This window comes from Octopus sinensis, linkage group LG10 (genome assembly GCF_006345805.1).
Source record: "Octopus sinensis linkage group LG10, ASM634580v1, whole genome shotgun sequence".
In the NCBI taxonomy this organism is placed as follows: Eukaryota; Metazoa; Mollusca; class Cephalopoda; order Octopoda; family Octopodidae; genus Octopus; species Octopus sinensis.
In genome coordinates this window covers 34,383,786-34,411,711 of record NC_043006.1, presented here as the reverse complement: position 1 = coordinate 34,411,711, position 27,926 = coordinate 34,383,786, and the positions used below count along the sequence as shown (strand labels likewise).

The following is a 27,926-nucleotide window of genomic DNA, read 5'->3' as shown; positions in this document are numbered from 1 at the left end:
AAAAGAGAAAGAATAGCTTTGATTCTTTGTTTACGTAGCCAGTGCGTAACTGAAAGGTCGCGATCTCATTGAACCAATTAACAAGTGAAAAACAGAGAAAGACTAAAAACTAACCGTAAAAGAGTCACTACAGAATAAATACTCCTGCAAGTGTGTGTTGGCTGATTGTATTATATATAGGGAGAGTTCACGAAAAAAAAAAACAAAAGACGAAGACATGTGGCGTACAAAACAAACAGATGTATTAGTATAACGCTCAGTATTATATACATTTTAAGAATGAGCTAGAAGTATGGAATGTCATTGTCTTTAAGTCTAAAGTTAACTACGGGTTTTATAGAAGAATAATTTACAGTGGTGAGGGAGGAAATGAGATAGACATTGCAGTAGGCAGGTAAGAAGGCGCCCACATACACCGAGGTGTCTGTATGATTGTGGAGTTCTTTACCCAATTACGTGTATACAGGTGGTTCAACCTGGGGTTAATATCTCCTGTAATTTCAAGTCGACCTATAGTTTGAGTGGAGACACAATTGCTGTGTATGTTTGAGATTTCTCCATTGTTCTTTTTGATTTCATTTACACACACAATTGTCATAGCTCTTATCAAATTATAAATTATTGAGCACGCTCAATAAAATAATATCTCGTTTTCTTTTCTCTTTTCTGTTTTACTATTTTTTTTTTTAGATGAACTGAGGTGTGTGTAGTGTAGGACATTTTTATCTTTCACTTTTTGTGTATGTGTGTAAAAGGGACAGAAAAGATATAAAAATTTAGAATGAAAGAGAGAGAGATAGGTAAGCAGATAGACGGTTATAAGTAAAACAAACAAAATCTCATAATAAGCAGGGAAATAAAAGAGAAAGACGAGGAGAGATGAAGCGTGAAACATTAGAGACATACCTTGAAACAGGATAGAAGCAGTATGCAAGGGTGCAGAGAGAGAACGGGTGTGAGGAAGAAAAAGAGGAAATTGAAGATGGAAACAAAGGTAGATGTGTGTGTGTGTGTAAACTATAAGGAAGAAAATCTATAATAATTAAAGAGGCAAAGAACTATTGGCCTAAGTGTTCAGAGGGAAACTGAGAGATGTAAATGGCGATAAAGAAGAAAGGCTATCGATTATAGAGAGAGAGAGAAGAAAGAAAGAAAGAGTGAAAAAGAAGAAAACTGGTGATCTAAGAAAGAGATATCTTGAAGAAGCTTTCGGCTGTTCTCTTAAGTGAACTGCCAGACTATTTAGGTTAAACAAAAATGAAAATAGAAAACTTAGATAACGAACCATTAAACAAGACGCAAGACAAGTGACCTAAGGTGTGTGCATTTGTATGTATACGTATGGGAGTTTGTTGTAGTTTATGGTGCAACAAATAGCGCTATTTGGAATGGATGCACTTTATGTTTTATCTCTGCACCAAGTAAGGTTGATCTCTAGCTTCTGGTATTTACAGGCCTTCATCAGAGGAAGAATACCTATTTTCTACTCATATAGAACTATAACTTATAGAAATTTATGTTATATAAAAACTCAAAACATAAACGACCCGCATCGCCCACATACCTCCCCCTATACCCATCACCCCACGCAGATACGCTCCTATACACGAACGTAACATTCGATCTCTTCTCATAGAACCGCATTGCTACCCGGCCTCTAATATTCTTCTTACCGCCTTTTTCTATTTTTCGTTTTCCTGATGAAGGACGAACGTCCGAAACGTTAATTACCTTTTCCATTTACTTTCGTGCGTTAAGTTAATAGCACCCTTATTAAAATTTATCCCTCTTGCGTTTTCTTTCTTGTTTTCGAGGTGTGACTGGGAAGTATTTTGCTTCCCAACCACATGGTTCTGGGCTCAGTCCCACTGCGTGACATCTTGGACAAGAGTCTCTTGCTATAGCCTCGGGTTAACCAAAGCCTTGTGAGTGGATTTCGGAGACGGAAATTGAAAGAAACCCGTCGTGATAGGTGGTGTAGACAACAAACGCTCGGGAAGGGGAAAAGTCTTTAACGTTTCGAGCCTACGCTCTTCCACAGAAAGAAACAAAGAGAGAAAATAAAGAATGTATAGTGGCTAGCTATCTATCATGGCGAACTACACGTTTTTTAAAATTATATATATATATATATATATATATATATTATATATATATATATATATATATATATATATAATTGCCCCCTGACCCCTATAGGCACAGGAGTGGCTGTGTGGTACGTAGCTTGCTTACCAATCACATGGTCCTGGGTTCAGTCACACTGCATGGCACCTTCGGCAAGCCTTGTGAGTGGATTTGGTAGACGGAAACTGAAAGAAGCCCGTCGTATATATATATGTGTGTGTGTGTCTGTGTTTGTCCCCCTCCCCCAACATCGCTTGACAACTGATGCTGGTGTGTTTACGTCCCCGTAACTTAGCGGTTCGGCAAAAGAGACCGATAGAATAAGTACTAGGCTTACAAAGAATAAGTCCTGGGGTCGATTTGCTCGACTAAAGGCTGTGCTCCAGCATGACCACAGTCAAATGACTGAAACAAGTAAAAGAGTATGTATGAAAAATTTGGAAGGCCGTTTGATGGGATTACCTTAGGTTTCCCGTCCATAAAGGGATTTCGCTTATTGGCATATCGTCAGATCCCAAAAGACCTCTTAAAAAATTGAGCAGGGAATCCACATAAACCGGCCTTCCACATTTTTAATACATACTGCTCTACATCTTAGAATGTGCTTCTTCTTTTGGATTTATGTTTATTATTTGTCGAACCGCTAAGTTACAACCATAAACAAGCGTACATCGTCAAAGATACTTGCGCGCGCGCATACACATCACAGGCTTCCATGTAGTTTCCGTTTACCATATTCCACTCACAAAGTATTGGTCGATCGAAAGCAATAGAAGACACATGCCCCAGGTGCCACGCAACGGGAATGAACCTGAAACCACGTGGTTGCAAAAACAAACTTCTTAACCACACAACAGTGCCTTATTTTGCGTATGTGTTGAAGATAAGGGAATAATTAGGGGTGTCTGAGAGAGAGAGACTGACTGACTGAATATCTAGGCGTACGAACTATTTAGAGAAAAAAAAACAGAAAGAAAAAGAGTCGCCGAGAGAAATGAATGGAAAGTAATTGAAATTTAACAATGAGTGAGAGTGAGAGATAGAGTGCAGCAGCGAGAAGCATTAGGTTAATAAGGAAGGGAAGAAGATAGGGGGTGGGCAAAAGCATGGTTGTGTAAACGCTGACGAGAAAGGAATATTAAAGGGAAGGAGATGAGGCCGAGCGGGGGAGGAGGAGACATATAGATATATATATGTATATAAGGAGGAGGAGGAAGAGAAAAGTTAATTCGAATCTAAAGAGAAGCTGCTGTAGAGTTTAGTTCTCTTGAGAGATGAATGGAGTGGCGAACTCACTCCTCATGAGCGAACCATTTCTGCTGTTCTTGCTCTACGTTACAATCAAACATTCTACTCATACCACACCCTTTACACACTTTTTCCTCTGTCCTCCTCCTCCTCCTTCGCTCTATTTCTCTCTCTCTCTCGCTCTCTGCGTATATGCCTGTCTACATCACTCTGATTCGTTTTCTCTCATTTAAACCTCGTATTTTTTAAACAGAAAAAAATCAAACATATCTATCTATCATTGTATCTCTATATAAATATATCTTTCTATCGGTATCAATCATTTTCCTTTTCCCGTTCGTTCCTGGCATTACTTTGACTTTGGCTCTTGTACCATTATTTTTTTTTCTCCCTCTCTTTGCGGTGGATGCAAATGCTATAAGCTTACATTTAAAGCTCTGCTATAGCCACCATTCTGGAAACATGTCGAGTCGAAGGCATAGCTCCAGATCGCGGGCACGGGTGAGTAAAGAAGAACTTAAAATAGACTTTTACTACTTTCTTTTGAGTAAATAACTTGGCCCAGCACGTGGATATTTTCACTTCAAGACTTATAGAATCTTTCTTTTTTCCTTCTTACTTCTCTCTCTTTCTTCTTTTCATTCATTCTTAGTTTTTCTGCATTTCTCGACTTTCTCTTGTTTTTTTATCCGCCTTATTCCTTGCTTAAAATATGCGTTTATTATTTAAATGTAAACACACATTCTTCAAATGTAATCGTTTGTATATACACGTACATAAATATATATATATATATATGGGGAAAATATTTACACACACACACGCATGCATTTTGCTACCTGTATGCATGCGTATTGCTAAGGAATGTAAAATTCCTGTCAAATGTGTCTTCTCTGACGCTTCTATGTTTATTGATATTTTTATGAACAGTATAATGTTACACACATACACACTCAATGTGATAAATATCTGATTTTTAAGTGGCGATATTAACTTTGGTGGCCGAATCTTCCGTATTTAAATAAATTTTGTACGTATTTACTGTGACTTAGAATGCGATCGGATCTGTGTGTCTGTATTTAAAGTATGGAATATCTACAAAAATGTAAATATTTCAACTCATTTGAGTGTTTATTTTTATATACACACATGCATACATGGTGCACTTACGGTCTGTGTGTATGTTCATTTGTACAGATGCATTTTGTGTGTGTGTGTGTATTTCGTGTTCGTATATATATATAATGGTTTTTCCTACTTAAGTCTCACATAGCGATTTGTAATATGTTTACTTCGTACAACGTACTTTGTAGCTTTCATGAATTTGTGTGTGTATGTTTCTAAGGATGTGCATTTATATATCTGCGTGTGCGTATGTGTGTAAATTTCTGTTTAGATGCGTGAAGACGGACACGCATTTGTCTGCATAACGTTTATTTGATATTTTAAGTGCAGCGTCGTCGTCTCAGAATGAAGGTGTCTTCGTCTATTGTACGTGTGTGTGTGTGTGTATATATCTGTTGTGCCTGTGAATTCTGATCTATGTATGCATCACGTCTCTTTCAGTGCGTGTGTGTGTGTGTGTGTGTGTGTGTAATGTTTACTCGATATTTTAAGTGCCTCAACATCTTCGATGAAAGATCTCAATCTCCATAACGTGTTTGTTATGCGAGCTACGCGTCTGTAGGACTGGCTGTGAATGCATTTGCGTGAGTGTGCCTGTATGTGTGTGTGTGTGGTTAAATACGCATGTTTAAACGTACGTGATTGAATATCAATCTCGTGCTTTATTGATTTTTCGCTTTTATATCGGCCTTGATCGAAGAGGCTGTATGATCGAAGTTGTTCCAACCGTGACCACTCAGTTTTCCTTTTTTGTTAAGATAGTGCATTTAGGGCCCCCGTTATCCCAATATCTTCTTAAAGATGGTCTTCTTTTCTTAAGATAATGGGAATTTGGCTGCTATTTCTAGGAAGTTGAACGACTGCGTCTTGTGCTTTATTTCATATCGTAAACGCAAGAAAGCTATCACGTGAGGGACATTTTGCGCGCGTGTGTGTGTGTGTGTTTGCAGCTTGCAATGTTTACCTTCATATTAGGTTTCGCCTAGAAGTCTTTATTGCCAGAATGAATTGTGTAATTATCTATCTATCGTTATACTCTACTTTTGTTATTGAGTTCATTTTTCTCTTGTTTGTAAACTAAAGTAAATATATAAATATGTATACATGTGAATATATGAGTATTTATGTACATGTGGTATATATTTGTAATTTTTGTGAATATTTGTGTATTTACATGTACATATGTATATATGTGTGTGTGTGTGTGTGTGTGTACACTGTATGTTGTTTAATCGTAAGTCTGTTTTGATGATACTGAGTGCTCAATACGCGAAAGCAGTTTATATAACTAACACAAAAAAATATACACGCAAAAATACTCTTGGAAGTAAGAATATTAATATTTATTTTAATATCAATATTCCGATGACCATATTTTGCGCGCGGAAAATGTGTGTGTGAAGGTGGGGTTGTTACAAAGACTAATAATATTTGCACGTGAAACCTATTTGTGTTTATGTATGCGCATCCGTAGAAAACCCACGATGATATTCAAATTTACATTTGCGGCAACTTATACAAAAGGATACATTGAATACAGTGCGTTTCTCATTTAATAATAATAATTTTGGCACAAGGCCAACAATTTAAGGGAAGGGGTTAAAGTCGATTACATCGACCTCAGTACTCTACTGGGACTTATTTTATCGATACCGAAAGGGTGAAGGACAAAGTCGACCTCGGCGGAATTTGAACTCAGAACGTAGCGGCAGGCGAAATACCTATTTCTTTACTACCCACAAGGGGCGAAATACAGAGGGGACAAACAAGGACAGACAAACGTATTAAGCCGATTATATCGACCCCAATGCGCAACTGGTACTTATTTAATCGACTCCGAAAGGATGAAAGGCAAAATCGACCTCGGCGGAATTTGAACTCAGAACGTAACAGCAGACGAAATAACGTTAAGCGTTTCGCTCGGCGTGCTAACGACTCTGCCAGCTCGCCGCCTTAATAATAATAATAACAACAATGATAATGATGAAAATAATATCTCTTTCGAATTTTGGTACAAGGCCAACAATTTTGGCGAAAGAGTGTTAATCGATAACATTGATCAGTAATTGATTGGTACTTTATTTTATCGACCACGAAAGAAAAAAGGCAAAGTTGACCTCAACAGGATTGGACTAAAGATGTATTCATCATAATTATTGTCTGTTCTACTGGAGGCACAAGGCCTGAAATTTGTGGGGAGGGGACTAGTCGATTACATCGACACCAGTGTTTCACTGGTACTTACCGACCTCGAAGGAATTTGAACTTAGAACGTAGCGGCAATCGAAATACCTATTTCTATTTCTTTACTACCCACAAGGGGCTAAACACAGAGAGGACAAACAAGGACAGACAAATGGATTAAGTCGATTATATCGACCCCAGTGCGTAACTGGTAATTGTTTAATCGACCCCGAAAGGATGAAAGGCAAAGTCGACCTCGGCGGAATTTGAACTCCGAACGTAACGGCAGACGAAATACCGCTCAGCATTTCGCCCGGCGTGCTAACGTTTCTGCCAGCTCGCCGCCATGATGATGATCACGATCATCATCATCATCATCCTTTCTGCTATAGACGTTTGAAATTTTGTTACGAGTTGTGTTAATCGAGGACACTGAATTCAGTGCTCAACTTCTACTCACTTTATCAACCCCGAAAGATAAAGGACAAAATCGATCTCGGCAGAATTTGAACTCAGAACGCAAAGCCGGAAGAAATTCTGCTAAGCATTTCTTCCAGCTTCTTCTGAGTGCTGCCCGTTACGCACACTTCTCGGTATTCAGGTGCCGAGGCAGTGAAATTTTTGGTTCAATTGGGAACGGACAAAGAGATAGAGACAGACTGCTAAATATATTGGTAGATATGCGAAAAAGAGAGGGAGTGTCCGTGTGTGTGTGTGTGTATTGAAGGTCAGCTCTGATAAAACATCTTTGGTAAAAAGCGCACTAGTTGCAACCAAGACATACATATAGCTGGCTTGTAAGTATCTAATATAGTATTTATCTCATGCTTCTTTCATTTCTTAGACAGTAGGGTATAGTTTGAGGAAATAACTGCGTAGATGCTCCCCTCTGGCTTGAGACCCCTTGTTGTGTAGCATGGCTGTAGACTCCTAGAAAACCGTTGGGATGTAATTTCGATTCTCATTTGAATCATTTTAATAAATTCTATCCTTGTACAATTCTCTCTAGTTTTGACGGTTTTCTCTCTCTCTCTTTGTTTGGAACTCAACACAAACGAAAATCAGTCAGAAGTAATAACAAACCATCAAGGCAACACCACAAGGGTTTATTTTTATTATTATTGTCTGATTGTTTCTTCAGAGTAAAATGTGATATTTTCATTCACCCACAATGTCATTGAGCATATCAGCTCTGATCAAGAAGACCTATTCCAGTTCTGACCATCCTGTTTTATTTTCTGACAATATGTCAAGGATTAGATTATCCACCACTTTTTTTTTAAAGATGATAATATCATGGTTTGATGGAAATGATTTGCTATCTTTAGCAGATTGTGTGACCACGTAGAGGCTTCCTCGTTGGCGCATCTGTGTTGTGGCACCTTGGGCAAGTGTCTTCTATAGCCTTGAGCCGACCAAAGCCTTGTGGGTGTATTTGGTAGATGAAAACAGAAAGAAGCCTGTCGTGTGTATCTCTGTGTGTGTATGTGAGTGTCACCATCTCTTGACAACCGGTGTTGGTGTTTGCATCCCTGGAATATAGCGGTTCGGCAAAAGAGACCGATAGAATATGTACCAGGCTTAAAAACAAAAAAAAAGCCTTGTTCGACTAAAACCCTTCCAGGTGATGCTCCAGCATAGACGCAGTCGAATGACTGAAACCGGTAAGAGATAAAAGATAGATCAAAGACGTACCGTGGTAGGCAGTTCTTGTTTTTAATGCCTCAGTCAGAGTAAAGCAGCACCTATGACACCCCCACTTTCGAGTTATTCGAAATTGGTGGAACTGATCTGCAAACCAGCGGTCTGGCCTCGTATTTCATGCAGCAGAGTGGACTTCGTTAAAAGCACCCAACGGCTAAGCTGTAGTGATGTTAAATTAGACGACGGCTTGAGCCTGTCACCTCGAAACTATATTTAATCTTAAATGTATGAATAAGGCGACGAGCTGGCAGAAACATTAGCACGCTGGACAAAACGCCCTTTGTCCGTTTATACGATCTGAGTTCGGGTTCCGCCGAGGTCAGCTTAGTCTATCATCATTATGAGATCGATGTTATTAACTAACCCGTCCACTCGCTAAAAATTGTTGGTCTTGTGCGAAACTTTGAAACCACCATTAAATATACAGTAGAACTTCGATTTTCGAACAACTTTGATCACGAATAAATCGTACTTTATCTCCCGTCTTTCTCATATTCATTTAATACAGAAGTACTCGGTTTACGAACGCCTCTCATCATGAATAAATTGTGCCTTATATAAAGCCCGATTTATTCGCGATCAGAGTTTTTCGAAGACCGAGGTATATGAATCGAGTGATTTGTAATTCATTAAAAACTTGCACAGTAAATTCGTTCAAAGCTTTGTCCCGTTTGTACACCAGTACGTAGATTGACTTGTGTGTGAAAGGGAGACAGAGCGGGGGAGACTTGTTTGATAAACACAGGTCTAACCGAATATTTGAGAAAGGGACTTTGCAACCATTATGGCCCAGCCACTTTCGATTCTATTGCGTGGTCTTTTGGACACAAGACCACAATATCGTCCAATATATTCTTTCTTCTCATGTGTAATTTGAGTGAGTTTTGGGTGTTATTTCTAGCAGGTTGAGCGACTGCTTAGAGATTCTCTCTTTTTTGTGTGTAAATAGTTGAAGTGGTCCAAGTATCGCACTTCACACTCCATTCTACTTAGTCCTCATAGGATGGGACTATGTCCATATCCTTTTTAAGGTGAGGTGTTTTAATCCTCAGATTATCTCTCAACAGATCAAAGCATTTTATCATTGGCAATCTCCCTTGTGTCTCATTTAATTTTTTAGTTCGGCAGAGAGTAACATTGAGTACATTGTCGAATATATTCATCCAGTGAAATCCGGTGGAAATTTGACTGCTGTTTCTTGCAGATCGAGCGACTACATAAATCAAAAGCATAGGCAACGCCCTTTTTTTTAAGCGGGTCGCGTGAAGCATGGCTCATCATCTTGGAGGGCCGTACTACTAAAAAAAAAAAAGTTCAAGGTAATTTTTCGTTCGGTATACCATCCAGAGAGTTCCGCAGTTTGCCCATGACTCTTATAGATGTTTGTTCAATCTGTAACTAGATTTTGAGAGATTGTGGTGGAGGTGGTACTAGACCAGTGCTCCACAGCACACTGGTGTGTCACAGTGTAACTTGAATATAATTTTTTCCCCTATACTTTTAGCTATATTTTTCGTTCAGGTGTGCTGCCGAATTTTGAAAAGAATATAAGTGAACACCGCAAGTGAAAAAAAAAGGTTGCGAAGCACTGTCCCAGACCATGGTGAGGCGGGGTTATTTCATGAGAATGATGTTTACTTCGAATTAAACTATACAAAGGTTTCTTGATTGAAATGGAAACTGAAAGTAAAGGAATGGGTGGGGCATAGCATCAAATTAAATTCTTTGTGAGGTTTAGTTAGGTTCCTGTACAATAAGAGGATAATTCAGGGAACTGTTATGCTCATGTGTAGAGGTAAACATCAACAAAAGAATATTTACATCATATTTTTTTAACCCTCAACTTGTCTGAAGCATTTTCAAAAGTTTCTCCTACACGACCACGTTGAGTAGCGGGTTAATCTGGTGGCTGGAAAAAGAAATTGGCAATGAGTGTCATGTATTCTGCATGGTCGCCTGAGAAGTATGTTCTGTGCCTCACTGGTAATACAGAAAACATGCAGAGGACGAAGGTGGGTTGACACGAGCGTTGTTTATTTTTGGTTATTCAGGAATCAGAATTGGCAAATTGACGGAGGATGACTCGCAGGATTTGTTTCAGTTTCCTGAATTCAAATCCCTCCGATGCTAATTGCCTTTCATCCATTCGGGGTCGTAAAGAAGTGAAATCTCTCTCTCTCTCTCACCAGACATAGAGAAGGGTTGGGCGAGACCCAGAAACCTTTCCTTAGAAAATGTTATATTATTGGAACTGCCATAGGATAGATATACAGGTGTGTTGTAGAGCACGGAACGGAAACAGGAACCACGACAACATTAGCAACCGCCACCACCTCCACGAGTGAATAGATTTGAAGATAAGAACGATAGTTAGGTTTAACGTGCATATTTCATAAGTTATACGTAATACATCTGCTGTTGATCAGAGTTCAAACATTCGATTGCAGTGTGTGTGTGAACGTTCTGTTTTCTGAAGACCTGTAATATTTTCTGATAAGCTATTTTAGAATCTTTTTAAAGCAATTGGCGATTTTCAAGTTTCAAGGTTTGTTTTATTCCGTGTAATTGTACGAGTACATAATGTTATCGTGTACCGTGGTATCTTTACAATGTCTAGAGATAACTATTGATAGTGTCCGACCTGCAGTGTAGAGATAATGGTCTGTCTACTCTCCGTCGGTACTTGCACTTTTCAAGTGCAATGAAATAGAATCAATTGTGTGTTGATGCTGTTTAGCGCCAGATCCGCCCTGATTATAAAAGAAATTAAAGCTGTGGATAGTCTTTCTTTTTGTCTTTTTTTTTTTAGCAAGAACTTATATCCACTGTATCCTTGCTGTTTTAAAACGACAACTTATTTGGTATACCTACACAAGTATTCCCCCACCCCTGCGACTTTTGTTTCCTCATAGCTTTTAATGAAATTTTCTTCAAATTCCTTTAATTGATATTTATAGAATTGTAATCTACGGCAGCTGAAAGGTATTTGTAAGAAAATTTTATTAAAAAATACCTATTTTTCTAAAAGTTATGAGGAAACGAAGTTGTAACAGGGTGGGCACACTTGTGTAGGTATGTCTTCCGTGTTTAAAAAGAAAGAGCAGTTCAGAGCCCGCGCTCTCGATAAGCTCAAGAACTTGGCCATCCTTAAGTGTAACCTTTAAAAAAATTTCACAAGGTGGATGAAGTGCAGCTGTTGGAATAGTGTTTATTACGATATGTAATCTAAAGTCAACAGTTCAAATACAGCATAAACATTTAAAATTCCTTAATATAACTATGGAAGGCTGACCTTGTGCCAAAATATGACCCTCCCCGAAAAATACTAAGGCAAAGAGAGAGACCATACCGACAGGCAATGATTTTAGTGCGTTTTTACAACAAATTAACGTTGAGTGGAGGATAGGTTGGTCAGAGAAGGTCCGAATGGTTCGCTGTTGATCTGGAGAACGATTTTTTAAAATAATAAATTAAAGAATGTTAACCAAAGAATCAAAGAATAGATGCTAAATAACATAACACTATCCTAAAACATTTTACTCGACTTTAAATGTTTTCATACCTTTATTCATACAATATAATTTTCTATTGACAAAATTGCCAAAGAATTTAATACTTTACGTCATAAACGAGCATAGATATGATTTCTATAAACTTTAGCTTACGTAATAATCTTTACTCTTTCGCGATCATATAAGGTATCGAAAGTATTGTTTCTAAATGAAGATCATTGATGTAGTGCGACATCCTATAACGTATGACTGATGGCTCTTGACGGCTTTCTATCGTAAGCATTACGTTTCCTGGAAATACTTATTTTGCTATATCCAGATTAGACGAGAGATCGCATCCGTTTATATCGCCTACGCAACAATCCCGTGAAGGGACTTTCTTTTTATTTCACTTCATTATTTTTATTGGGTTGGTGCATAATAATTGCGGCTTTAATTTCAACAAATTTTATTTAACAAAAACTATCATAACATGTAACAAAAATATCTTTAAATGTTTATTCCGAAGCATATTCACCATCTACTTCCCATTTGCTTGGCAGACCGTCATTTAATGATTTTTTGTTAAATATTGTTATTTTTTTTTGTTGAATAAAATTTGTAGAAAAAAAAAAGCCGCAAAAATTATGCACCAACCCAATACATCTTTTCCTTCTGTATTTGGAAGATGCCAAGTACATGAGGTGATGCCCCAAGCGACCACTCGAGGTGCCGGTACCTCAAGTCCTAAAGTTTAAACTGGCAAATCTCAACCAGATGCAAGGAGCTAAGAATATTTCGGAACTATTAAGATTTTTTTTTTTAATCCCGCTACTGTTTTTATATTTTAGCTTGGTAGATATACTGGAAAAAAAAATATAATATTTATTTAAGAAAAAATATAATCGTTGTTAGTAAAAAAAAATTTCTTACATAATTTTACTTGGCTACATCCTCTTATATAAAGAAGGATTGGTCACTAGAATTGGTAAGTTTGCGTTGGTAGTTTATATTGTCGTGACTCAGACGGGAAATATGAGAGGTGGATGTTGTTTGTATGATGGGGGCGGCGGTGATGATGACAGCACTCGCCGTCGTCTTCGCCTTCTTTTCTTTTTTCTTCTCCTGTACTTCTTCGCCTTCTGTTGGCATGGGGGGGGGGTATTTGCGATGTGTCTGACAAATGACAGAAATAACACTGATAACTAATAATCGTGCTAGGGTGGTAGATGAGGGAGATTCCCGAACAAGCTCTCTCCACCCCATAACAAAACATTGGCTCTATTATCTAACGTAGGAATGGTGAGGCTGGTGCTGTTTTCAAGTTTCAGTTCCACAACCCATGGTTACAAGATCACCACTAAGCTCACCGCTATGTCAGGAATTTCCATTCTTCAGTTAAAACGTTTTATTGCTGAGATTTTGATGTGGTCTTATTTTATGGAAAACCAAAGCTCCTCGGCCAATTTTTTTAGTGTTCCTTCCTGACATCTGTTCATAAATAAGTTAAATAACAGTGTTATGTGCGATTGTCACTTATTTGAAGTGAATAATGTTAAAAGATACTATTTTAAAATTTTTAATCTCGGTTTGTGTGTTTTACGGTGTAGAAATAAATGTGGACTTAAATTAAGGAACAAAACAAGTTGAGGGTAAAGTGAGTTTCAAACCGTTGACTGGAATGGAACAAAGCACGTTAGGAACTCCTGTTGTATGTGGTCATTCGACTTGCTAAAAAGAGCAGCCAAATCTCTCTCACTCTCTAATCATACCCCCTGTTTCTTCTCTTCTTTTCTTTTTTTGGATCTTTTCGGTTTGAACGGCAGTTTCTTTCTAGCGGTGTCATATGAAATTGTCACCCATAATTATGACCCTAGTATCGATCTATTGCATTTCAATCTGTTTTAGGGTTAGGGGGAAGTGTATCTTTTTTTCTTCACAAATGTAAATAAACCCAATCTGTTTCTTAAACGAGGGACATATTCATACGGCACAGAATGTTTTTTACCTCAATACACGTCATTGATTGGTTGAAATTGCAGAAATTTAAGGAAAAACAGCAACAAATATCTTACAAACCATAGAATTTTCTCAATAAAGCCAAGAGAAAAAGATGTTTTGTAAACACATTCTACCAGTATACGAAGTTTAAAAGTGTTTAGTTACGTGGAAACTATTTTACAAAACTGCCGTTCAAACCGAAAAGATCCACTTTTTGTAAAGAAGAGAAACGGCATATTTTTTAGTTACCTAGAAATTATGTTAAAAACTGCCGTTCAAACCGAAAAGATCCCTTTTTTTTTCTGTTCCTTAAAAAAAAAAAAAGAGAACATTACATTACGTAGTTGTCTGCTCAGCTGAAATGTTTTTGGTCATAGGTTTGTTTACTCGATCAAGGCTAGACGACAACAACAACAGCAGCAGCAGTTCGTTTAGAGCTAATTGTCAACAAATCTGGAGGTGTATCTATTTCCAAGATAAACGCACAGAATAAGTGGAAATTAGCACGTTTTAACCCAAACATTTCTGTACCATATCACTGCTGCCACACATGGTTCTGTTTTGCATTTACCGATATGCAGCCAGTTAGACGGCTGAGCGGGAAAAGTTTCGGAATGAAGCATACACAGCCGTAATTTTTTGTTGTTTTATAATTTTTTTTTCTTTTCTAAAATTTCTTCGGATTTCTAGCTTAAACACAGGAACTTACAATTCTGCAATATTCTTTTACTCTTTTAATTGTTTCAGTCATTTGACTGCGGCCATGCTGGAGCACCGCCTTTAGTCGAATAAATCGATGCCAGGACTCATTCTTTGGAAGCCTGGTACTTAATTCTATCGTTATCTTTTGGCGAACCGCTAGGTTACGGGGACGTAAACTCACCAACATCGGTTGTCAAGCGATGGTGGTGGTGGGGGCAACGCACATATATAAGACGGGCATCTTTCAGTTTCCATCTACCAAATCCACTCACAAGGCTTTGGTCAACCCAAGGCTATATAATAGAAGACACTTGCTCAAGGTGCCATGCAGTGAGATTGAACTTGGAACCATGTGGTTGGTAAGCAAGCTTCTTACCATACAGCCTTTTTTTTTTCCTTTTTATATCAAAGAAAAATCGTGTTAGGTTTTATTCAAATAATTTTACATTATTAAATTGTGTTATACAATGCCAACAAATGTTTTTAGATTGTAGGCATGAGACAGGCGCACACCCAAATTATAATATTCCAATTAAGCACAACAATATAAGCTTATTTTGCTATTTGCATATAATACAGTCAATTGTTAATTCGTGCAGGTATTTGATCTGTTCTTTTTCGGTCAACTATTTTCGCTTAACGGTCCACATGCCGTTGCGAAGAGAGTTGTGTCTTCTCTCACTATATATATATATATATATATCATCATCGTTTAGCGTCCGTTTTCCATGCTAGCATGGGTTGGACGGTTCAACTGGGGTCTGGGAAGCCAGAAGGCTGCACCAGGCCCAGTCTGATCTGGCAATGTTTCTACGGCTGGATGCCCTTCCTAACACCAACCACTCCGTGAGTATAGTGGGTGCTTTTTACGTGCCACCGGCACAGGTGCCAGACAAGGCTGGCAAACGGCCACGATCGGATGGTGCTTTTTACGTGCCACCGGCACGGGGGCCAGGCGAGGCTGGCAACGGCCACGATCAGATGGTGCTTTTTACGTGCCACATATATATATATATGTATATATATATATATATAAATAAAATCTAGATTATTTATACTTGCCTATTTGCACATACAAACACAACACTGCAATTTCGAACGTACCTTTCATTTTTCAGAAGGCAAGGTAAGGTTTGGAGAGATTTGTCTGCCATTTCTAGAAAGTCGCGTGACTGCATAGATGCTGCGCTATTGGCCCGATATTTTACCTGAATTTGTTCAACTCCGGGTCAAGCTTGTAATCGAAGACACTCCATCCTGTTCGTATATCAACAACATCATTGTTTGTGTGTTCTGTCTTTATTTTTAAAGATTTTAGGATGACTTGAGGAAGATTTGGCTATTTTTTCTAGCATTTCGAACAGCCCTATAAACTCTACTATTGGCTGTTAATCCACTCATTAAGATTACTTCATTCGCAGTGAGTAGAGAACGCAATCAAAAATTAGTGTTTCACTTTCATTATCTCCAATATAGGCGCAGGAGTGGCTGTGTGTTAAGTAGCTTGCTAGCTAACCACATGGTTCCGGGTTCAGTCCCACTGCATGGCATCTTGGGCAAGTGTCTTCTGCTATAGCCCCGGGCCGACCAATGCCTTGTGAGTGGATTTGGTAGACGGAAACTGAAAGAAGCCTGTCGTATATATGTATATATATGTATGTGTGTGTTTGTGTGTGTGTTTGTCCCCCTAGCATTGCTTGACAACCGATGCTGGTGTGTTTACGTCTCCGTCACTTAGCGATTCAGCAAAAGAGACCAATAGAATAAGTACTGGGCTTACAAAAAATAAATCCCGGGGTCGATTTGCTCGACTAAAGGCGGTGCTCCAGCATGGCCGCAGTCAAATGACTGAAACAAGTAAAAGAGTAAAGAGAGAATAATGTCATAAGTGACGTTTCTACCTGTTTTATCACACCTCAGTTCTACTTAGCCTGCAAAAACTTAAACCATATTCTATGAATTCAGTAAACTGTCTTTTTCTTTTTCGGTTTTCTTTTTGTTTTTTTTCTTCTTTTTTTGATCCAAGCATTATTTGTTTCCTCACATTTTGTTTTCTAATTTGAAAATTTAACAAATTACACAGATAGCTTAAAAGCACACAAAGGGCATACACATACTTACATACATACACAAAGGGCATACACACACACATGCATACATACATGCATGCCTGGTGGTTGTCTACTCCTTATGCAGAGTTTGACCACCTCCTCTACCTACACCCAAGAACCATCATGACATCTGATGTGACTTTTTAAACCAGGCAATGTTCTGGAAAGACACCTCCGCATAGATTGCACATCCAACTTAGACCACCAAGTGCTACAGATAAGTTCTGATTTTTATGAATCTTAAAATACCTTTTAAGGCCTCCGTTAGATTTGCATACGCTGCATACAAAGGTGTGCACAGACATGTAGGCAGAATAGTTGGTGGAGGTTCGTTTTCCATGGGTTCGCAAATGAAATTTGAGCCCAGCAAAAGAAAGGAATGGTCTATCACATACATACACTCACATACACACGTATACATACATACAAGGCGGCGAGCTGGCAGAAACGTTAGCATGCCAGGCGAAATGCCTAGCAGTATTTTGTCTGCTGTTAGATTCTGAGTTCAATTTCAGCCAAGGTCGACTTCGCCTTTCATCCTTTTGGGGTCGATTAAATAAGTACCAGTTAATCACTGAGGTCAATGTAATCGACTTAATTGCTTTGTCTGTCCTTGTTTGTCCCCTCTGTTTAGCCCCCTGTGGGCAATTAAGAAATATATACATACATACACATGCACATACACACATGCATACATACATACATACATACATGCATACATACATACATATATACATACATACACACATACATGCATACATACATACATACATACCTAAAACCCATGTACATAGATGTATAGTCTGGTTGTCAAAGGTTGCTGTTTGTAGTTATTTGAATTATCTTTGAGATATTCGAAGTGAGTGTGAGAGAAGGGTTATAAGAGTAGCCTTTCTTGGGAATGGGACAGGCTGAAGCATATTTCCAAAGAGTAGGATATGTCCCAGTAGAAAAAGAGACTGGTGGTGGTGGCGGCAGCAGAGGAGGAGGAGGATAGCATAAATGTTACAGCAGCCTATTTAAACATCTATGTAGTTGTGTTCTGAGTTCAAATCCTGCCACAGTCAATTTCACTTTCATACTTTCAGGGTCCATGGATTTACTAGTGTAAATCCATTCAGTATTTCACTAGGATTGATTTAATTGGTTAGATGCACCCCTTACAAATGTCTGGCTTTCAGCCAACCTAAGAAATTATTACTATAATTATGAGGATATTTTCACTGTTGTTGTTGTTAGTAGTAGTAGTGGTAGTGATGGTAGAAGTAGTAGTCATAGTAGTAGTAGTATTTGCTTATTGCTTAAAGTAGAAGGTCAAGTGACCTCCTCATACTGGCTATGAGTCAATATTAGCCTTTCTTAATCTGATTATGTCAGTCAGTAGCTATGTAATTCACCTGCCCACTGCCCTCCACCTCACACAAACACACACACACACATTCTGTTCTCTGTAAGGTTTCTTTACCTTTGCTAAGCTGCCAACTTAACCAGACGTCCTACAGCTGGCTTAACTCTCTTACATGTGAAAGTTTGACATGAAGGTTAGCCATTCATTGTTTTAATCTAAAGAGAGGTGGATAGGAAGGAGAAGTCTTGGAGAAAATGCATGCCTCTGTAGACTATGTATTAATATTCTTTTCGAGTCTAGGCACAAGGCCTGAAATTCTAGGGGAGGCGGGGCAGTTGATTAGATTGACCTCCAGTGAAAGGCAAAGTCAACCTCGGTGGAATTTGAACTCAGAACGTAATGGCAGACAAAATACCTATTTCTTTACTACCCACAAGGGGCTAAACACAGAGGAGACAAACAAGGACAGACAAACGGATTAAGTCGATTATATCGACCCCAGTGCGTAACTGGTACTTAATATATCGACCCCGAAAGGATGAAAGGCAAAGTCGACCACAGTGGAATTTGAACTCAGAACGTAACGGCAGACGAAATGCGGCTATGCATTTCACCCGGCGTGCTAATGATTCTGCCAGCTTGCTGCCCTGAGAGGTGAATGATATTAAAATAAATAAATAAATAAATAAAACTAAGAAGTTTCTTGGGCACCATCTTACAACAAGAGGTGGTCTGAATTTTTTGAAAGTTAACTCGTCTTTACCATCTTTACCACCTGCTACTCCTACTCACCCTTATATAATGTACCCATGAAAGAGAGAGTGGGAGGAGAGATGGCCACAGTGATTGGGTATCAGACAACTAGCTGTGGTTCAGCTGAACACCTCTCCCAATCAGAGCTATCATTACAAAATTAATTCTATCCTTGTACAATTCTCTCTAGTTTTGACGGTTTTCTCTCTCTCTCTCTTTGGAACTCAACACAAACAAAAATCAGTCAGAAGTAATAACAAACCATCATGGCAACACCACAATGGTTTATTATTATTATTGTCTGATTGTTTCTTGAGAGTAAAATGTGATGTCGTCACTCATCCACAATGTCATTGAGAAAAAAAGATGCTTGCGCACATCTCATATCAGCTGAACAAGAAGACCTATTCCAATTCTGACCATCCTGTATTATTTTCTGACAATGTGTCAAGGATTAGGTTATCCAGCACTTTGTTTTTTTTTTAAAGATGATAGTCGTGGTTTGAAGGAAATTATTTGCTATCTTTAGCAGATTGTGTGACCTCATAGAGGCTTCTTCGTTGGCGCATCTGTGTTGTGGCACGTTGGGCAAGTGTCTTTTTCTATAGCTTTGAGTTGACCAAAGCCGTGTGGGTGTATTTGGTAGATAAAAACTGTTTTAACTATTCTACCAATGTACTTCTTGTTGTGTATTGATTCACCATAATAAGTTGTGGCCGCAAGTGTTTTGCTAGTTTTCAGTGTTCAGTTCAACTCTTCTTATGGAAGACTGGAAGGAGCAGAAAATATCTATCAACAAATCATTATTGATAGAAACGTAGATGTAAGGAGTGAAATAACTAACTCCCCCGTCTTCTGTTAATGAGCAGATCAAATGAAAAAATGTTTGATGGAAGTGATTGTACGTTCTGTAATGACGCAATTAAAATATTTGACATAGAGTGTTAAAAACTTCAATGTGGGAGGTAGTGAGGCCATATGATGAGGAGTGTGATCGGATCTGTGATATATTATTTGAAATGTGTAATGTCAGTAGCGTTAAATGTGATAAGTGTGGGAGACACTTGTGAGCAGTTGTGTGTGTGTGTGTAGCCTGTGAAACATGTAATATCGGTAGAGTTAATTGTGAAAAGCAAGAAAGAAAGGAAAAGAGAGGGAAAAAGTGAGAAGATAGTTAACAGTGAAAGTGGGAGGATCTGTAGGTTCTGTGATGATATAAAATCTTTAAATATGTGATGAAACAAATTTATCTGTGTATATATGTATATATATTTGTATATATATGTGTGTGATCCATATTTAACTTTTTAGTATTCAGATTACTCCATCAAATAGAATGCTTATATACATTATTTACATTTGACGGATATTTGTCTGCATCTTGTTTGTTTTTGATGCAATGTTTCAACTGATATACCCTCCAGCCTTCATCAGGTGTCTTGGGGGAAATTTCAAACCTGGGTTCTCATTCCTAATGTATTTTTCAATGTTGTTATTATTATCATCATCATCATCATTATTAATTATTAGTATTATTAATTATTATTATTATTATTATCATTCAGGTTACTGACTGGACTCGAACTCGGAATCTTGGGGTTAGTAGCCCACACTCTTAACCACTGTGGTTAAGAGCACAGGCTACTAACACCAAGATTCCAAGTTCGATTCCAGGCAGTGACCTGAATAATAATAATAATAATAACATCGAAAAATACCTTAGGAAGTTTTCACTTCCTCGTCAATGGACTATCATCTCTTCGGGCCCCGTGAAAGACAGTTTGAGAGGCAAACATTATTCCAGTGACGAGGAAGTGAAAACTGTAGTGAAGAAAACAGAATTTTACGGGGCAAGGATACATGCTCTCATTCAAAGGCAGAACATTGCTATTGAGAGAAATGGTGACTATGTTGAGAAGTGGAGATGTGATCCACAGAGGACCAGCTTCATTTTGATGTATGATACCTGTTCCTGTGTTGGTAATTATAACTGTCCTAAACAAAATGGCATTACTTTTTGACTAGTTCTTTTGGGGCAAATGCATGCCTTGTTTAGAGCAGTGGAATTGGCTCTTTGCAAAGCCTTTCTGCACTTTAAGAAGCTTAAAAAGCTCCTGGTACAAGTATCACTCGGATTTTTTTTAACAACTCTACTTATAACCAAAACAGGCAACACATTCAATGAAAAATTCCAGGATCAAATGCAAGCATGTGTCATCATGGGTAGTAAGCTCTCTGAACACTTGCTCTAAGAAGTGCCCATTGTTGCCACATCCGTGTGAATCATGTTTAAAGGAACAATCAAGCAATGATATTACAAGAAGATTTCAAATAATTAAAAACAGATGAGGACACAGACATATAAGATGAGTACAATTCACTCTCAAATAAGGAAGGAGCTGGGTTCTAACAATGATACAAAGCTTCATCTTTGGCATGAAGATAACAGAAACAAATTCACATTTTGAACTTCAGAAAGCTCTTTTATGAATGTATGAATGTCTGTATAGTCTGTATAGGATGTCTGTATAGCCATATGCTTCCCTAACTCAATCACATTTTAAATGCAAACATCAGATGTATATTTATATTCCAAGTGTGATTGAGTCAAGCTATGCCCGTTCACATTGTTTTAAATTAATCATGCATTATATTGTGGTTTCGAGATCTCAATGATGGGATTATTATTTTTTACACTGACATTGCAGAGTAGGTGCAAGAGGCTGGATATGGCCAGTTTCAATATAAAATGAGTGGAATATTTTGGCCAGATATGGCCATTTTAAATACTAAACGGTTAAATCAAACTTTGTGATTTCATGCCTGTTTCTCAGAGACCTTTTTAACTAAAGAACATCAGAATCATTGAAAAGGGGTCGGAGGCAAATTTTAAAACGTATGATCAAAGACTTTGGGATCTTTTTGCTTTGACCGGCAGATTTTTAAAATAATTTCTTTGTAACAAAACATTTTAAAACTTCATATACTGTTTATAAAACATCTTTTTCTCTTGGCTTTCTTGAGAAAATTCTGTAGTTTGTAAGCTATTTGTTGTTTAATTTCTTGCATTTCGGCAATTTCAACCGATCAGTGATGTCTATTGAGGTGAATACAATCTCTCCGAATCTTTGTCAACAACAATTATTTGTGGTGTCATATGAATTTGTCGCTGTTATTTATGAGAAAAAAGATACCCTGTGGCCATAAACTGAGGGGTCACTCATAAACAGAGCTGGATAACAAAACCGTTCCCTCTTTAGTGTCCACCCATAATTATGACCCTAGTATCGATCTATTGCATTTCAATCTGTTTTAGGGTGGGTGGGGGGAGGGTATCTTTTTTTCTTCAGAAATGTAAATAAACCCAATCTGTTTCTTAAACGAATATATAATATGTAATGCGTGTATCTGTGCAACAGAGAGGGAAATTAAAACTGCATATGTTGTGAACTTAGAATATGTGTTTATTAATAAAAGTTTTATAACGATAATCTTTTACTCATACGAACGTAACTGATATGAAATATGTTATAAATAACAGTGACAAATTCATATGACACTGCAAATAATTGATGTTGACAAAGATTTGGAGAGATTGTATTCACCTCGTCATTGATTGGTTGAAATTGCTGAAATGCAAGAAATTAAACAACAAATAGCTTACAAACTACAGAATTTTCTCAAGAAAGCCAAGAGAAAAAGATGTTTTATAAACACGTTCTACCAGTATACGAAGTTTTAAAATGTTTAGTTACAAAGAAATTATTTTAAAAATCTGCTGGTCAAAGCGAAAAGATCCAGACTTTGTGCTTGCACAGAGTTATTGATTTTGGCTGCTATTTCTTGCTTGTAGCGTTACCACATGAAGCCTCCTTGTTTTGTGTGTACTTAGTGGTCTCTTCTATTCTGAGACATTGATTCACAAAGTGAAATAGTAATGTGAAGAATTTTGATTTTTTTTTTTTTTTACCCTTTTCTGAAGACTAAACTCCATTGAATAATTAACTCCAAAGAGAACCACCTTGAGATAGTATCATATTTTTTTAAAACTATATATAGAAAATCTTGTCACACAGATAAGATGTCAATGTATGTATGCATCCATGTAGTTGTGTGTGCATGTGTGCTTTTCCTGTGCACAGTGTTGTGTGTTTCTTGCTTCTTAGCTTGTCGTATCTATCTTTTGGTTTGCAACATTGAGTCATCGTTATGTGAGAGTAAGAGTGGGAAGCAAATAAAGTTAAAACGAGATGATGGGGGGGAATGTGTGTGTGTGGCGGGGGGTGCAATTGGGAGTGGAGATGCTGACATAGGGAAAGAGGGGAATGATAGATCCTGTTCATCCTAGTCATATATACACCTACATGTGTGTGTGTTGTTTGTTAGTTATGCTCCGTATGTGACTTAAGGATCCAGAGTTTCATGTCAAAGTAATTGTTAAACAGTTTGATAGTATACGTGTGTGTGTTGATATTGTAGTAGAGAGAATGAGAGAGTACAACAACAAAAAAATAAGGCAAGAAAAACTGCTTAAGCAATACAAAAAGATGAGTATGGGCAAGAAAAGAGGAAGAGGCATGGGGATACACACACACACATACACGCACAGCACTAAAGATATTAGGCATAAGCACCAGAGGATTTTTTTTGTCTCTAAAACTGGTGCTTAACAAGATCTGTTGATAAGATGAATACTATTTTAATATCACTGTTCACATAATCAGCTGTTCCCTTCTCCTCCCAAGTATATAACCCTTTGTACCCAAGTTAGATGTTATTTTTATTGCTGTTAATATCTATCATCAGTTTAGGGCAGTGGATGGGCAGAATCTTTAATGGTTGGAAAAATGCATTGCAATATTTGTTTCTGGCTGTTTACGTTGTGAGTTCGAATCTTACTGAAGTCAGCTTTGCACCTCATGCTTCTGAGGTCATTGGAATAAAGCAGAGATGTGGACTCGAAGCAAAAAAGTTTGACTTTGACTCCTCTGCTGTTGGCACCTCTGACTCCGACTCCTCTACTATTGGCACCTCTGACTGCTCTTAATGTAATTAAGTGATTGTGGTCAACATATCTCATAAAGCATATAACTGGTTTATATTAAATAATAAAGATATTGTGAGTCGGAATCAGAGTCAGTATAGTTTTACTGACTCTTGACTCCACAGCCTTGAAATAAAGTACCAGTCAAGCACTCAGATAAATTTAATTAACTCACCTTTTCCCTCCGAATTACTGGTCTCGTGCAAAAATTAGAAATTATTTTTTGTACCCTTAATGCTTCTGCTGTGGAATTGAGGGTACTCAAGAAAACCCGTTCTCCACAACAGAAGTGTTAAGGCCCCTTCCCCTGGTGAAGAGGATTGGCTAGCAAGAGTAATGTGCCGGTGCCACATAAAATGCTTGTGCAGTGTTATGTAAAAGCACCCAGCACACTCTGTAAAGTGGTTGACATCAGGAAAGGCATCCATCCGTGGAGACCAGGTGAAATCAGACTGGAGCCACCCCACCCTACTCCCAGCTTGCCAGCTCCAGTCAAGCAATCCAACCCATACCAGCATGAAAAGCAGGTGTTAAATGATGATGTTGATGACGATAGTGGTGATAAATGGAAGAATCGTTAGTGCCATTGTTGAAGGTGCATGGCTTGATTGTTCAGGTATTTGGCACATGGTTGTAAGGTCTTGAGTTTACCTGCCAGCATGTTCTGTCCTTGAGCAAGACACTTTATTTCACATTGCGCCAGTCCACTCGGCTGGCAAAAATGAGTAGGGCCAGCTTTATTTCATTCTGTGTCATGCTAAACCTCCTTGAAAACTACATTAAATGTACGCATGTCTGTAGAGTACTCAGCCACTTGCATGTTAATTTCACAAGCAGGCTGTTCTGTTGACTAGAGTGACTGGAGCGCTCATTATTATAACCAACGGAGTGCCAGACTGCCATACAGAATGCCTTGTAGTTTTTAATATGACTCTTTGTATTCTGTGTTCAACTCACACCAAGGTCAACTTAGCTTGTCATGCCTCCAGGGTTTTTAAAATACAGTACCAATCAAGTACCAAAGTTGACAGTATTAGCTAATCTATGCCCTTCAAAATTGATGGCCTTGTGTCTAAGTCAGGAAACATTATCATACTCATTGTAATTTTATACTAGTTTCAGGCTGGAGTCTGGTGCAGCTCCCAAGCTTGCCAGTTCTGCGCAAACCGTTCAACCCATGCCAGCATGGACAACAGACGTTAAATCATGATGATGATGATGATAATGATGATGATTTCTCTTATACCAACAGGTGCACATGCATGTTACTGAGTGTGTGCAGCACTGTCTTTTGGCAGTATTGGCAGGTGTGTGTGTGTTTATATGGGTTGCAGGTGTAGCTCTGTGGCAAGAAGTTTGCTTCTGAATCACAACTTGAAGCAGTTAAAGATGGTAAGCCTACTGTAAGTTCATTAGCAAGTCAGGTAAAATGCTTAGCAGCATTTCTTCTTCGGACTCTTTATGTTTTGAGTTCAAATTCTGCCAAGGTCAGCTTTGCCTTTCATCCTTTTGGGGTCAATAAAATAAGTACCAGTTGAGGACTGGGGTCAATGTAATCGACTTACCCTGTTCCTTTAAAATTGCTGGCCTTATGTACAAATTTGGAATTATTATTATTATTATTATTATTATTATTATTATTGTTGTTGTTATTTATCTGACTATCCCAACTACTCTACCTTTAACAAGGAAGGGTAAGCAATGTTCCTCTGTTTTATGGCGAAAGAGGTTGTGTGGTGGATCAGGCTGAAAGGATTGAAGAAAGACACCCACCTCTTCAATCAAGCTCCCAATGACTCTTTTAAAGAGAAGTACTACCACCCAGTGAATTTATGAAAAGATGGGTGACTGAGGCAAAAATGGATAGAGTGAATGGCTCTACTCTATACGCCTGTAGATCAGAGGGAGGGCTTGTACCATTAGTGGTCAAGGTAATCATGGATCTGTAGGATTCCTTGATTGGCTCTAGCTGGAGTTTCTGCTACATCAAGAGGACTGCATCATTAATGTTATCACAGACATCGTACACTATGTCTACTTTTATCACGCTTCACCATCTTTTCCATTTTTTTCTCCTCATCTATGCCCGTGTGGTTAATAAAAGAAATTATTATTATTATTATTATTATTAATATGATCATTATCATCTTGGTTCTCAAATAGCTTTCTTTACAAAACAGTTCCCCTACCGCCCACCCCATCAACTTCAAATTCTGTTTCCATAAATGACTTCAGTGTCCTTTTCTTCTTAGCTTTTTAATGAAAATATTCCTATGTGTATGTGGGTTTCATTTTTTTTTTCTTTTCATTCCCCCCCTTTCCCCATACAATAATCACCGATCACCGATCAATCACCAATATCATTTATAACCTTTTATGTGCCAACCCAACTCCATTCCATTTACTACTATTGCCATTTCAGTTTTTTTCTTTTTTTTTTTTACCAATTTCTGTCATAGACATCATTTTGGCAATTTGGGCAATTTTCTAATAATCTTATTACTGTTCTCTTCATGTATGTATAACTGTAGGTATTTATATATTTATACATCTGCGTATATATTTGTATATACCTATATATTTGTCTGTGTGTATGCATATATGTGCATATGGATTTGTGTGTGTGTATATGTTTATATATGTGTGTTTGTTTACTCATGTATATGTTTATATATGCATGTGTGTGTATATATATATATATATATATATATATATGTATGTATGTACACAGATGCAGAAGCATTGCTATAGAATAATAGAAGTCCATGATTTGTGTCATAGAATCCTAAGTAATCTGTTTCTTTAAATGTCTGATGCCATGAATTAATATGAAAGTAATATTAGGAAGTTGTGATATTCATGCTTTGTCTGCTCAGAGGTTATATATTATATATTACCGAATTTCCATTGAGGAAAAGATTGCCCACCTCTCCCCAACCCTTACTAACTTTCAGTTTACTCACACACATATATATCTCGTGATCGACGAGACTGTCGGATGTTGTTATACATCACTGGTCACAATGCACTTTGCTTTGTTTTAGCTTTCAAGTGATGCCACTCAGCCGGCAAGGTGAGCAGGCCGACATTACCCCTGATCAGAAGGCTATTCCATTGCAGGGTCACTCCTTTACAGTTGAGTGGACTGGAGCAATGTGAACTGATGTGTTTTGCTCAAGATGTGTGTGTGTAGTTCTTCAGTTTTTCTAAACACTGTAAAAGAATTTGGAAGGCCTTTTGCAATACCCTTAGAGCCAGGAACTTTTCAGCGCCCTGTTGTATATATATATATATATATGTGTGTGTGTGTGTGCAGCCATCTCGTTTGCCAGTCCTCAATCAAATTGTCCAACCCATGCTAGCATGGAAAGCGGACGTTAAATGATGAGGATATATATATATATATATATATATATATATATAGGCAATGAGCTGGCAGAAACATTGGCGCGCCGGGCGAAATGCTTAGTGGTATTTCGTCTGTTGTACGTTCTGAGTTCAAATTCCGCTGAGGTCGACTTTGCCTTTCATCCTTTCGGGGTCGATAAATTAAGTACCAGTTTCACACTGGGGTCGATGTAATCGACTTAATCCCTTTGTCCTTGTTTGTCCCCTCTATGTTTAGCCCCTTGTGGGTAGTAAAGAAATATATATATATATATATATATATATAGTTGCTATCATGTTAAACTGTCGTATGTTCAAATTTCGCTAAATGCGCTTTTTTCAGTATTTATTTTTGCTTGCAATAGGCTGGTTCTTTCAATCAAACTATCATATTTCCAGCTGCTTCAGATGCTGAAGTATCAAAAAAATTGTCAAAGTGTAATACAACAGTTTTGCTATGGAATGGTGAAACTATTTTTTTATTTTCTGAAAAAGCAACATTTTAGACTTACGACACTTTTGCATAATAGCAACGATATATATATATATATACACGTAAAAATATATAGGGTAGCAAGTTTTTTTTAGATATTTTACTACCAGTGGCCTAGCATGTATGAAAAGTCAATAGACAACATATTCTCCATATAAAATTGATGTACATTTAAACACAAGATAGGTGGCCTTTAATAGGCAGCCTT

The 27,926-nt window shown here is 37.8% G+C and overlaps 1 protein-coding gene across 7 annotated transcripts in view; it reads left to right on the top strand.

Moving 5' to 3' along the window:
* Nucleotides 1-27,926, top strand: part of LOC115216322 (nostrin) — a 389,446-nt gene that overhangs the window by 233,949 nt on the left and 127,571 nt on the right. Inside the window, exon 1 of one of the 7 annotated variants that reach the window (XM_029785536.2) lies at nucleotides 3,409-3,876. The exons of the other annotated variants lie outside the window; for them this stretch is intronic. Within the exon in view, the coding sequence (XP_029641396.1) occupies nucleotides 3,838-3,876 (39 nt within the window). The 5' untranslated portion in view covers nucleotides 3,409-3,837. Of the gene's footprint in view, nucleotides 1-3,408; nucleotides 3,877-27,926 lie in introns of those variants that run through there. 7 annotated transcript variants of the gene reach the window in all.